We start from the raw sequence: 14,929 nt of genomic DNA, 5'->3' as shown, positions 1-14,929 counted from the left end.
AGGAAATGATTTTAAGGATTTTCAAATATTTCATCATGTTTCCATAGATTTAAAGGATTTTGGGTTATTTTAATGCATTCTATAGAATTTTTTAATTGATTTGAATAATTTAAGTGATTTGAGAAGATTTAAAAGATTTTAGGATATTTACAAAAATTAAAGTTTTTTTTCAAGAGCTTTAACAAATTGCAGGAGATATAAAATGATTTGAAGAGATTTGAAATATTTTAGAGATATCCTAAATAATTTAAATTTTGAAAAATTTCAAGTAATTTTCAACACCTTTAAAATATTGCAAGGAATTTCTAAAAAATTTAAATATTTTAGGGAATTTTTAAATATTCTAAGGCATTTTCGATAGATTAAAAAATTTTAAGGAATTTCTAGAGATTTTCATGGTTTTAAGGGATATAAATAAATTTTCGTGGGGTTTGGAAGAATTTACTAGAATTTCGGAAGATATGTATAGATTTTATAGATTAATATTTTAAGGGTTTTTAAATAATTTAACAAATATTCAAGACATTTTAAATAGCTTTGAAAATATTTAAGGACCTTTAGATGTTTTAGGGTATTTAAAAAATAAGAATAATAAAAAAATTGTATTTATTGATTTGAAGCGATTTCAACGAATTTAAAAGATTTTACGTTATTTGTACATGTTGCAAGTAATTTTCAAGATCTGTAAAAAAGTATTTAAAGCGATTTCAAAGGATTTGGAATATTTATTTAATTTCCAAGGAATTTTCAAGAGCTGTGAAATATTTTACTGTGTTTTTAAAGATTTAAAATAATTTTAAATTAATTTCAGTAATTTTAATGGAATTTCAAAGAATTAAAAATATTTCAGGGTATTTTAAAATATTTCTTAAAGTTTTATGTAAGTTACAAAATTCAAGGGAATTTTTTTTTGATTTCAATATTCTAAAATGATTCCAAAGGACTTTAAAAGTTATAAAACAAATTCCGAGTTTTTTTTTTAAAGAGCTTTAACAAATTAAAAGGAATTTCTAATAAATTTGAGGTATTTAAAATATTTAAAGGTATTTAAAAATATTCCAAGGAATTTTTTATTAATTTCAGTAACTCAATTGGTATCAAAGGTTTTGAAAAATTTGCCTTTTTTTTGTAGAAAATTAATATTTACGGTTGAAAATTAATTCCTTTTACCTAAAATTTGAAAGTACATTTTTGGTTGAAAATTGATCTTTCCTTTTTAGAAATTCAATAATTTGGATAAGAATTTGTTTTGTTTAAAATTTCTTCTTTTCTATTAAGAATTCCAGTATTACACAATTTTTTTGGTTGAAAATGCATCTTTTTAATTAAAAATCCATTTCTTTGGTAGAAATAAGAGCTAATTGATTGAAAACTTTTTCTTAAGAAAACGAATTTTTTGTCGAAAATCTATTTCTTTTTTGTTTGAAAAATCCAACTATTTCAGTTAAATATTTACAAGTTTAGTTGAAAACCAATCACTTTTGATAAGGTTTTTTTAAGTATTATTTTTTAACATAATATGTGGTTGAAAATTCATTAGTTTACTTAAAAATTGTTTTAATTGCAAGTTTAGCCATTCCATGTTTGATGGAAAATTGATCTTTTTAGTTAAAAATTTAACTATTTCGTTTAAAATTCATGTATTTTGTTAAAAAAATAGTTTTTTCTTTGCTTGTTATTTTGTTTGAAAATTCATCTTAGTTAATACTTTATCTTTTTGGTTGAAAATTCAAGTACATATTCCGGTTAAATATTCATAATTTTTGTTGATAGCTGATCTTTTTTAGCTTGAAATTTAACTATTTTGTTGAAAATTGATCATTTTTAGTTCGAAATTCAACTATGTATTTAGTTTTCTATTCATGTAATTTGTTGAGAAATCTTATTTTTTGGCAGAAAATTAACCTTTTTATTTTATTATTCATTATATTTGTTAAAAATTCGCCAGTTTAGTTGAAAATTAATTATTTTAACAGAAAATTAAACCATTTAATTTTTGGTTAAAAATCGATCTTTTTTAATTTAAAATTTAACTATTTCGTTTAAAAATCATGTTTCAAAAATCTAATTTTAAGAGAATGTTTAAAAACATTTCAAAAGATTCCCAAAATTCTGGAAAAAAATTCGGCATTTTTCCAGTTTTAGAAAAATTCTTATTGTATAAAATTATGTTTAGAAGGTTTAGAATTTTCGAAAAGTTTCAAGAAACAAAAAGGTTTTCTTAAGATTTCTGGGAAAGTCATAAAATGATTTTTTATTAAAAAAAATTTATTTAAAAAAGAAAATTTCAAAAGTTTTTTAAAAATATAAAATTTCAAAAGTTTTTTAAAAATATCATAAAATTTAGAAAATTTTAAACAATTTTTTTTATTATGAAATTTTTAAAAAAATTTTAGGGAAAATACGAATAAGTTCAAAAGATGTTTCAATTTTTTTATCTTGGTATAAATTTAATTTTCTTTTGTTGACAATTTAACTATTTAGTTGAAAATGAGTTTTTTTTTGCCTTAAAATTAATTTTTTCAACTGAAAATTTATTTATTTCATTTTTGGTTTAAAATGGATATTTTTTAGCTGAAAATTAATTAAATTTGTTAACAATTCGTCTTTTTGGATGTATTCAAGTATTTTAAATAAAAAATTAAAAGATTTTTTAGTTGAGCATTCATGTTTTCTGGTTAAAAATTCAACTAATTATTTCGTTAAAAATTTATCTTTTATGGTAGAAAATTCATTTATTTGGGTGAAAATTGAACTATTTGGTTCGAAATGAATTTTATTTTATCATAAATAATTTAAAATTTGAAAAGATTTCCAACAATTTTGAACAAATTGTGTATTTTTTAAGAAAAAATTTTGTTTATTAACATTCAAGGTAAACTTTCAAATGATATTATATTCTGAAATATCAATTCTAAGAAAAAAATTCAAAACAATTTTAATGATTTCCTGAAACTTGTAAAGATTTAAAAAAAAAGTATACAAACTGTAGATTTTTTAAGATTTGAATAATAAATTTAGATATACTTTTTTCATTTATTTGATATTAGCGATTAATTTTTTATTCAATACTGAAATTTTATTGTAAAAGCTATTATCAAAATTATTTATTTTAATATTAAGTGTTATTTTACATTAAGTATGTTGTAAATTCATATAATAATAATTAATAATTAATTAATCGCTAATACCCGGGATGTTAAAAATTAGATCTAAGAATTATTTGGGACGATTGAAAAATATCGAAAAGAAAATTGCCGAATTATAAAATATCTGACATTGTCAAATTCCCAACACTAGAAAATTTCAGAATCTAAAGAATGAAAACAATTATTTTTTATAAATTATTGATCTCATAATAAAAATCTTATTTTTATATTTTCCATTGAGAAATATATTTTTTTCAATCATTGTCATTTCAAATTCAAATCATAATTTAAAAAGAACTTGAACTTTTAAAAAATTGTGTTTTTTTATTAAAATATTTCTTTATAGTATTTTTAATAAATATCTTTTTAATTTGAAAATTCACCTATTTTGGTAGAATTTTCATTTTACTTGGTCTGAAATGACACTGGTTTGTTAAAAATTTATACTTTTTGGTTGAAAACTCATATTTTGATCTTGAAAAATTAACCGCGATCTTTTTGGGATAAAAATTCAACAATTTCAAATATTTTACAAATATTTAAATAATTTTACAAATATCAAATAGTTTAAAAATATTTTTAATGTTTTAAAAAACATTTCATAAAAGTATAAATGATTTTACAAAGATTTCGATTATTTCACAAACTTTTCAAAAATGTATCAAAGATTTTCAAAGATTTCACAAACCTTTTTTATGTTTTGTTAAGATTTGAAGAATTTCACAAGTATTATCAAATATCAAGTACCTCAAATATTTCACAAAGACTTCAAATATTACGCCAAGATTTCACAAAGGTTTCTGACAGATTTAAAAGATTTTACAAATGCATATATGATTTCTTAAAGATTAAAAAAATTTCACAAATTTTTCAAAAATATTTCCAAGGCTCCCAAAGATTGAGAAAGATTTCTCAAAATTTTTTAATATTTTGCAAAGATTTAAATAATTTTACAAATATCAAATAGTTAAATAAATAGTTAAATATTTTTAATATTTTACCAAGATTTTATCAAGATTTGACAAAGATTCCGAATTCACAAATATTATTAAATAGTTTAAAAATATTTCATAAAAGCATAAATGACTTCACAAAGATTTCAAAATTTTTGCAAACCTTTCAAAAATATATCAAAGATTTTTAAAATATTATCAAATATTTCCAAAATTTTAAAGAGTTTAATGATTTTCCAAAGAATTCACAAAGATTTCACAGACTCAGGGTAGCAACTGGACCGGGAAACCGGAAATTTGACAAATAGTTAGAAGAAAAATTTGTCCAAGTTTGATTTCTAAAGTTTTAAAAGTAACTTGTTGAATTGTTATCTTTTTTAATTATTACATCATTTAGTTTACAATGCATAATTTGAAAATCTTCTATTTAAAAAAATTTCCATTTTAGGTTTGTATTTTTAATTTAAAGTATTTTAAAAAGCAGTCTTGAAAACTTAAATAATTATTCATTCAAAGCGCTTAAAGCTTCAAATTTGGGTTAAAAACCGTTTTTAGTTTATCAACTTTATTCAAAATTAAGAATTTACAGATTTTAAGGTAAAAAAATAAACCATTTAAATTAGAAAGTCTTAGTCATTTGAAAAATGCAAAACATCCGATTTAAACTTTATAAACTATTTTTAACTTAAAAGCAACTTCATAATAATATATTTGTAGTTCAATTTCAAATTTTGTTAATTAAGAAAAAGAATATTTAGCAATATTTGGCTGTTTATTTATGACAAATGTATATTGAAACGAAATATTTAAAATTAAACAATTTGAAACTGAATTGTTTGAAGTAGAAAGCCTTGAATCGTTAAAATTTCGAAGAGCTTCTCAACTTTGAACGTTACAATTTTGATTGACACATATTTTTAAAAAAATTTTTCAAGTTGCCATTGAAATTGTTGAATTTTCAAATTATTTGACAAATATTACCAAATATTTCAAGAAGATTTCGAATATTTCGTAAACATTTCAGAAAGATTTCACGAAGATTAGAATAATTTCACAAATATTAACAAATACTCAAAAAATATTTCAAATAGTTTAACAGTGATTACTAAATATTTCAAAAATATTTCAATAACTTCGCAAAGATTTTAATGATTTCCCAAATATTGACAAATTTTCGCAAATATTTCAAGAATTTCACAAATATTATCAAATATTTCGAATTTAACACTAAGATTTCTATGATTTTTTCATGAATTTCACAAAGATTTAAAATATTTCGCGAAGATTTCACGAAGATTATTTGTAGTTCAATTTCAGATTTTGTTAATTAAGAAAAAGAATATTTAGCAATATTTGGCTGTTTATTTATGACGAATGTATATTGAAACGAAATATTTAAAATTAAACAATTTGAAACTGAATTGTTTGAAGTAGAAAGCCTTGAATCGTTAAAATTTCGAAGAGCTTCTTAACTTTGAACGTTACAATTTTGATTGTTACATATTTAAAAAAAAATGTTCAAGTTGCCAGTGAAATTGTTGAATTTTGGTTTTTAAAAGGCAATTGTACAATTGTTATTTGTAGACAAAATCTGAGTCTTGAAAAGATTTAAAATTAATTAAACAGTTGAAATTGTTAATGAGGAATTTTATTCGATTTTATCCCAGTAGTTGACTCGAATTGTCCTTGGTATTTCAGATAACAGTAGTGGTTTTTAGCGTGATAATTTTCGCGATAATCGGAGAACTTTATACAGAGCGAGGCTCGATGTTGTCGACGGCGATATTCGTTTATGCGGCAACTTCGCCGATAAATGGGTACGCCGGAGGCGGTTTGTACGCCCGGATGGGAGGCCGAATCTGGATCAAGCAGATGCTGCTCAGCGCGTTCATGATACCCGCACTGGTCTGCGGTACCGCCTTTTTCATCAACTTCATCGCCATGTACTATCACGCGAGTCGAGCGATCCCCTTCGGATCGATGGTGGCGGTCACCTGCATCTGCATATTTGTCATTCTCCCGCTGACCTTGGTCGGGACGATTCTCGGCAGAAATCTGGCTGGCACGCCGGACGCCCCCTGCAGGGTCAACGCGGTCCCGAGGCCCATTCCCGAAAAGAAGTGGTTCATGGAACCTCTAGTGATCATCATGCTGGGTGGAATTCTGCCCTTTGGATCCATTTTCATCGAAATGTAAGTCAGATTTTCATTACATTTTAGCCTGACGTCGAGATTTCAAAGTTTTCACAAAGATTTTTGATAGACTTGCAAGATTTCATAAAGATTTGAATTATTTCACAAATATTAATAAATATACAAAAAATATTTCAAATATTTCGAAATTATTTCTGAAAGATCTGACAAAGTTTCCAAATTCTTCACAAAGATTTCGGATAGTCTTACCAGATTTCACAAATAGTTTATAAATATTTCAATAATTTCACAAATATTTAAAACACATTTCAAATATTCCCCGCAGATTTCAAAAAAATTTGACAAAGATTTCAATGATTTCTTAAATATTTCCAAGATATCACAAAGTTTTCAAATATCTCGCAAATCTTTCGGATAGAAATTCGCTATGCGAATATTTCCGATAGACTTGCAAGATTTCACAAAGACTTCAGATAAATGATTTCAAAAAGTTTTCAATAATTTCATAAATATTAACGAATATTTCAAATATTTCTAAAAAATTCAGAAAGAAGTGACAAAGATTTCACAAAAATTTCAATAATTTTACAAATATTAATAAATATACAAAAAATATTTCGAAAATATTTCTGAAAGATCTGACAAAGAGTTCACAAAGAATTTCATGATTTCTTAAATATTTGGAAGATATCACAAAGTTTCCAAATTCTTTGCAAAGATTTCGGATAGACTTACCCGATGTCACAAAAATTTCATTGATTTTCCAAAGATTTCACAAATATTTTTAAAAATTTCAAATATTTCGCAAAGATTTCTAAAGATTTCAGAAAGATTTGACAAAGATTTGAATGATTTCTTAAATATTTCAAAGTTATCACAAAGTTTTCAAATATTTCGCAAATCTTTCGGATAGACTTACAAGATTTCACAAAGGTTTCAAATATTATGCGAATATTTCGGACAGATGATTTCAAAAATATTTCGATAATTTCACAAATACTAAAAAATATTTCAAATATTTCTAAAGAATTCAGTAAGATGTGACAAAGATTTCACAAAAAATTCGCAAATATTTCCCAATAATTTCCCAAATATTAATAAATATTCAAAAAATATTTCAAGTATTTTGCAAAGATTTCAAAAAATTTTGACAAAGATTTTAATGATTTCTTAAATATTTCAAAGTTATCACAAAGTTTTCATATTCTTCGTAAAGGTTTAGGATAGACTTACCCGATTTCACAAAGATTTCCCAAAGATTTCAATGATTTCTTAAATATTTCAAAGATGTCGTAAAGTTTCCAAATTCTTCGCAAAGATTTCGGATAGGCTTACCAGATTTCACAAAGATTTTATAAAGATTTTAATAATTTTACAAATATTTTAAAAAATTTCAAATAATTCGCAAAGATTTCTAAAGATTTCAGAAAGATTTGACAAAGATTTCAATGATTTTTTTTAAATATTTCAAGATATCACAAAGTTTTCAATCATTTCGGATAGACTTACAAGATTTCAATGGTTTTCCACAGATTTCACATAGACTTAAAATATCATGCGAATATTTCCGATAGACTTGCAATATTTCACAAAGGTTTCAATGATTTTCCAAAGATTTCATAAAGATTTTAATAATTTAGCAAATATTTTAAAAAATTCAAATATTTCGCCAAGATTTCATAAAGATTTCAATAATTTAGCAAATATTAAAAAAAATTCAAATATTTCGCCAAGATTTCAGAAAGATTTGACAAAAATTTCAATGATTTCTGAAATATTTCAAAGATGTCACAATGTTTTCAAATATTTCGTAAATATTTCGGATAGACTCACAAGATTTCACAAAGATCTCAAATATTATGCGAATATTTCGGATAGATGGTTTCAAAAATATTTCGAGAATTTCACAAATACTAACATATATTTCAAATATTTCTAAAGAATTCAGAAAGATGTGACAAAGATTTCACAAAAATTTCGAAAATATCTCCCAATAATTTCACAAATATTAATAAGTATTCTAAAAATATTTCGCCTATTTTGCGAAGATTTCTTCTAAATATTTCAGAAAAATTTGACAAAGAATCCAATGATTTCTTAAATATTTCAAAGATATCACAAAGTTTTCATATTTTTCGCAAAGGTTTAGGATAGACTTACCCGATTTCACAAAGATTTTCGAAATTATTTCCCAAATATTTCAAATATTTCGCAAAAATTTCAGAAACATTTGACAAAGATTTCAATGATTTCTTAAATATTTAAAAGATATCAGAATGTTTTCAAATATTTCGAAAAGATTTTGGATAGACTTACAATATTTTAATGATCTTCAAAAAATTTTGCATAGATTTCAAATATAATGCAAATATTTCGGATAGATGATTTCAAAAAGATTTCGATAATTTTTCAAATATTAACAAATATTTCAAACATTTCCAAATAATTCAAAAAAATGTTACAAATATTTCTGAATGAATTGACAAATATTAATAAATATTCAAAAAATATTGAAAAGATTTCGCAAAGATATTTAAAGATTTCAGAAAGATTGGACATCAATTTGACAAATATTTAAATCATTTCTTAAATATTTCAAGGACGTCACAATGTTTTCAAATACTTCGCAAATATTTCGGATAGACTTACCAGATTTCACAAGGATTTCAATGATTTTCCAAAGATTTTAAAGATGCCAATATTTTGGATAGATGATTTCAAAAATATTTCGATAATTTTACAAATATTCAAAAAATATTAAAAATATTTATCAACGATTTCTATAAATTTCAGAAAGGCTTAACAAAAATTTCAATGAGTTCTTAAAGATTTCAAAGATATTACAAAGTTTTCAAATTCTTCGTAAAGATTGCGGATAGACTTACCAGATTTCACAAAAATTTCAAATATTTCGCAACGATTTTAAAAAGATTCTTGATAGATTAAGAAGAATTGAAAAAGGCATTCATGATTTCCCAATGATTTAATAAAGATTTCAATAATTTCACAAAAATGAAAAAAAAATCAAATATTTCGCAAATATTTCTAAACATTTCAGAAAGATTTTACAAGAATTTGACAACGTTTTCTTAAATATTTCAATGATATCACAAAGTTTTCAAATATTTAGCAAATATTACGGATAGACTTACAAGATTTCGATGATTTTCCAAAGATATTACATAGACTTCAAATATTATGCGATTATTTCGTATAGATGATTTCAAAATGATTACATAAATATTCACAAATATTTCAAATATTTTTAAAGAATTCAGAAAGATGTGAAAAAAAATTCGCAGATATTTCCGATAGACTTGTAAGATTTCACAAAGATTTCAAAGATTTTGCGAAGATTTCATAAAGATTTCGGACAATTACCGAATTTCACAAAAATTTCAATAATTTCACAAAGATGTCAGTGATTTCAGCGAATCAACAAAATCAAAAATATGTCAAATACTTCAAAAATATTTTTAAAGGGTTTCAATAATTTCGTAAAGATTTCAAATATTTCGCAAAGATTTCTGGTAGATTTACAAGTGTTCAATAATTTTCCAAAAATTTCGCGAAAGTTTCAAAAAGATTTTGGATAGATTAAAAAGATTTCACAAATGCATACAGGTTTTCCCGATGATTTCACAAATATTTCAATTATTTCACAAATATTAACAAATATTTCAAATATTTTGACAACATTACCAAATATTTCAAGAAGATTTCAAGTACTTCAAAAATATTTTCAAAGGATTTCAATGATTTCCCGAAAATGTTAAATATTTCGTAAAGATTTCAAATATTTCGCATATATTTCGGGTAGATATACAAGATTTCAATAATTTCCCAAAGATTTCACAAAGATTTCGCGAAAATTTCACAAAAATTTTGGATAGATTAAAAAGATTTCACAAATGCATACAGGTTTTCCCGAAGATTTCACAAAATTTTCAATTATTTCATAAATATTAAAAAATATTTCAAATATTTCGTAAAGATTTCAGAAAGATTTCACGAAGATTAGAATAATTTCACAAATATTAACAAATACTCAAAAAATATTTCAAATAGTTTAACAGTGATTACTAATATTTCAAAAACATTTCAATAACTTCGCAAAGATTTACACAAAGATTTTAATGATTTCCCAAATATTGAAAAAATTTCGCAAAGATTTCACGCAAGTATTTCGCCCAGATTTCAGGCAAAATTTGGCCAAGATTTCAATGATTGCTTAAAGATTTTAAATATATCACATAGTTTTCAAAGATTTCGCAAAAATTTCGGATAGATTTAAAAGATTTCACAAAGGCATGAATAACTTTCCAAAGATTTCAATAATATTGCAAAATATTGAACAAATAATTTTAATATATCGCAGATTTCTGAAGACTTCAGAAAATTTCACAAAGATTTAAAAGATATAACAACAAAGTTTTCAAAGATTTCGCAAAAATTTCGGACAAATTTAAACGATTTTACAAAAACTTTAATGCTTTCCCAAATATATCGATAATTTGACAAATATTTCAAGAAGATTTCCAATATTCCGTAAAGATTTCACAAAGATTTCAATCATTTTTACAAATATTTCTAAATATTTCCGAAATTTTTCTATTATTTCGCAAATATTTCACAAAGATTTGAATGATTTCTGAAATTTTAAAAAATATTTCGCAAAGATTTTAAGAATTTCACAAATCTTACTAAATATTTCAAAAATATTTTTAATATTTCACAAAAATTGCAGTGATTTTCTATAGATTTCTCAAAGATTTCAAATATTTCGCAAAGATTTTTGGATAGTTTAAAAGGGTTTTACAAAGTTTTTTACAAATTCAAAAATGTATCAAATACTTCAAAAATATTTTCAAAGGAATTTAATGATTTGCCAAACATTTTTCATATTTCGTAAAGATTGCAAATATTTCGCAAAGGTTTCAGGTAGATTTACAAGATTTCAATCATTTTCCAAAGTTTTCAAATATTTTGGGAAAATTTTAAAAAGATTCCGGATAGATTAAAAATATTTCACAAAGGCATACATGTTTCTCCAATAATTTAACAAAGGTCTCAATAGTTTCACAAATATTAACAAATATTAAAATAATTATTTGATTTCTTAAATATTCCAAAGATATCACAAAGCTTTAAAATATTTCGCAAATATTTCGGATGGACTTACTAGATTTCACAAAGATGTTGGATATTTCGCCAAGATTTAACAAAGGCATACATGATTTCAGAAATGTTTCAATAATTTCAAAAAAATATTTTTAAAAAAATTTCAAATATTTCGCCAAGATTTCAGAAAAATTTGACAAAGATTTCAATGATTTCTTAAAGATTTCGAAGATATCACAAAGTTTTCAAAAATTTCAGATAGTTTTGGATAGTTTTAAAAGTTTCACAAAAATTTCGATGATTCCCCCAAAAATTTTAAACATTACGCTAAGATTTGAAGAATTCCACAAATATCAAATATTTCACAAAGATTCTAGTGATTTTCTATGGATTTCACAAAGATTTGAAACGTCTTGCAAAGATTTTTGTATAGTTTTAAAAGATTGCACAAATATTTTAACAATTTCAAAAATATATCAAATACTTCAAAAATATTCCTAAAGGATTTCATCGATTTCCCAAAGATTTGTAATATTTCGTAAAGATTTGGAATATTGTGCAAAGTCTTCAGGTAGATTTGCAAGATTTCACAAAGATTTCTAATATTTCGCAAAGATTTTACAAAGGCATAATGATTTTTCAATCATTTTATAATGATTTAAAAAATTGCATAAATGTTTAAAAAATATTTCCAAGGTTTCCAAAGATTCCAAAAGATTTTTCAAAATTAGAAAATATTTTGTAAAGATTTCTAAATTTTTCAGAAAGATTTTAAAAAGTCACAAAGATTTTAATGATTTCTTAAAGGTTTCAAAGATATCACAAAGTTTTTTAATTCGTTGCAAAGATTTCGGATAGACTTACAAGATTTCATAAAGATTTGAATGATTTTCCCAAGATTTTACAAAGATTTCAAATATTTTGTAAAGATTTCAGAAAGATTTCGAACGGATTTAAAAGATTTTACAAAGACATCAATGATTACCGTACAATTTCAAAGATTTCTTTACAAACATTTTCAAAGATTTCAGAAAGATTTCAATGATTTTTTTAAGTCTCAAATATTTCGTAAATATTTCAGAAATATTTTACAAGTATTTCAAATATTTGGAAAAGATTTCGGATTAATTAAAAATATTTCACAAAAGAAAAAATGATTTCACAAAGATATAAACAATTTCACAAATATTTGATGAAGATTTCAATGATTTCTTAAAGATTTCAAAGATATCACAAAGTTTTCAAATGTTTCGCAATGATTTCGGTTAGATTTAAAATGTTTTACAAATGCTTTAATTATTTTTCAAATATTTTAAAAATTTCACAAATACCACCAAATATTTTGAAAATTTTGCAGGCTTCTGAGGACTTCAGAAAGATTTCACAAATTATAATCACAAAGACTTAAATGATTCTTCAAAGATTTCACAAATATTTCAATCATTATTACAAATATTACCAAATATTTCAAAAATATTTCACGAAAATTTTACCAAAGATTTCAATGATTTCTCAAAAATAAAAATATTTTACAAAGATTTTAAGTATTTCAAAAACATTATCAAGTATTTCAATGATTGTCTAGGAATTTCACAAAGATTTCGGATAGATTTAATAGATTGCACAAAGACTTTAATTGTTTGATACAAATTTCCGATATATTTGGAAGATTGCACAAAAATTTCAATGATTGCGCAACGTTTTTTATAAGTTCATTAATATAACCAAATATTTTGCAAAGTTTCCAGAATTATTTTTAATATTTCGCAAAGATTTTCGATAAATTAAAAAAATTTTACAAATACATCAATTACTTTCCAAAGATTCCAAGAATTTTACAAATATGAACAAAATTTCAAAAATATTTCCTAAAGATTTCACCAAGATCAACTAGTTGGTTGAAGATTGATATTTTTTATTTGAAAATTAAACTATTTCTTAAAAAACTTATGTACTTTGTGAAAAATCTGCCCTCTTTTGTAGAAATTTAATTCTTATGGTTGAAAATTCAACTTTTTTGTTGAAAATTCCTTCAAATGAAACTTTAACTGCACCTTTTGGTTTAAAATTGATCTTTTCTAGTTCAAAATTCAGTAATTTGAATGAAAATTGGTCTCTTTTAATTAGAAATTTAACTATTTTGTTGAAAACCCACATATTGTGTTAAAAAATAGATATATCTGGTAGAAAATTATTATTATTTTTGGATGAAAATTCAATTATTTAATTAAAAATTAATTTTTATGGTTGAAATATAAGCAATTTGATGGAAAAATTCTTTTTTCTTTGGGTGGAAAGGAATTTTTTGTAGAATATTTAACTTTTTCGTTGAAAATATGTTTATTCTTTGGTTTAAAATGATTTTGTTTTTCAAAATAAAAATATTTAACTATTATTCCAGTTGAATATTCAATAATTTGAGAGAAAAATTTAATTTTGGGTTGAAAAACTGATCTTTTTTAGTTGAGAATTTATCTTTTTCAGTAAAAATTGATTTTTTGTTATTAAAAATTAAACTATTTCAGTTGAAAATTCATCAGTTATTTTGAAAATTGAACTAATTTTCTTGAAAATCCGGTATTTTTGGTTAAAAATTAGTATTTTTTTAGTGCAAAATTTGAATATTTGTTTCAAAATTAATTTATTCTGCAATTTTTGATCTGTTGTGTTAGGATGTTTAGAGTGAACGTCAAGAATAAAAATAAATTTTTGTGTTTAGCGTCAAGTATGAATATGTCGATTTCAGTTGACCCGGAAAATTGGAAAAACTTGACCGGGAAATGAGCGGGAATTTGAAATCGTCCGCCGAATCACCACCCTTACAATTAAAAATTCCATTATTATCATATGATTATTATAACAGTCTAAATTTTAACTAAAAAATATAACATTTGATTAATAAATTAATAGGCTTCTTATTGTTCTTAAAATTCAATCGTTTTTATAATATTTATTATAAAATTGTTATTAATGTATTAAAATTGAGTTTAAGTCTTCGTATTTTTATTTTTTGTTCAGGTACTTCATCTTCACGTCGTTTTGGGCGTATAAGATTTACTACGTTTATGGCTTTATGCTTTTAGTATTTATAATTCTCATGATTGTCACAGTTTGTGTCACGATTGTGTGCACCTACTTCTTGCTCAATGCCGAGGACTACAGATGGTAATATTTTTAATTTTTTTAATTTTTAAAGATTTACCCATTTATTTAAATTTTTTATTCAATTAATTAATTAATTTTCAGGCAATGGACGAGTTTCCTCGCAGCCGCTTCCACATCGGGATACGTGTATCTCTATTCATTTTACTATTTCTTCTTTAAAACAAAGTAAGTCATAGGTTCAAAGGGTTTTCATTTTACTTATATTTTTTTTTATTTTAGTTGATTTGGTTACGGTCTTATTTACAGTTTATGGATCTTATATTTAATTCAATCATAATTTATTATTGAATTTGTATTATTTTCAATCATAAAAAAACGCCTTTTGCAATTTTTTGTTCTTGCAGATTTTGATTAATACTTAATTTTGCAGATTGTTTTTGGAAGGGTA

General features: G+C 23.4%; 1 protein-coding gene across 1 annotated transcript in view; it reads left to right on the top strand.

The window, feature by feature from the left end:
- LOC117177964 (transmembrane 9 superfamily member 3) overlaps window positions 1–14,929 on the top strand; it is a 44,249-nt gene that overhangs the window by 18,996 nt on the left and 10,324 nt on the right. The window contains exons 6-8 of the mRNA XM_033369105.1: window positions 5,801–6,294; window positions 14,395–14,541; window positions 14,623–14,706. Of these exons, the coding sequence (XP_033224996.1) occupies window positions 5,801–6,294; window positions 14,395–14,541; window positions 14,623–14,706 (725 nt within the window). The remainder of the gene's footprint in view (window positions 1–5,800; window positions 6,295–14,394; window positions 14,542–14,622; window positions 14,707–14,929) is intronic.

This window comes from Belonocnema kinseyi, chromosome 8, assembly GCF_010883055.1.
Source record: "Belonocnema kinseyi isolate 2016_QV_RU_SX_M_011 chromosome 8, B_treatae_v1, whole genome shotgun sequence".
Classification (NCBI taxonomy): Eukaryota; Metazoa; Arthropoda; class Insecta; order Hymenoptera; family Cynipidae; genus Belonocnema; species Belonocnema kinseyi.
Note: the sequence above shows the minus strand (reverse complement) of the source record. Positions and strands in the feature narration are given on the sequence as shown.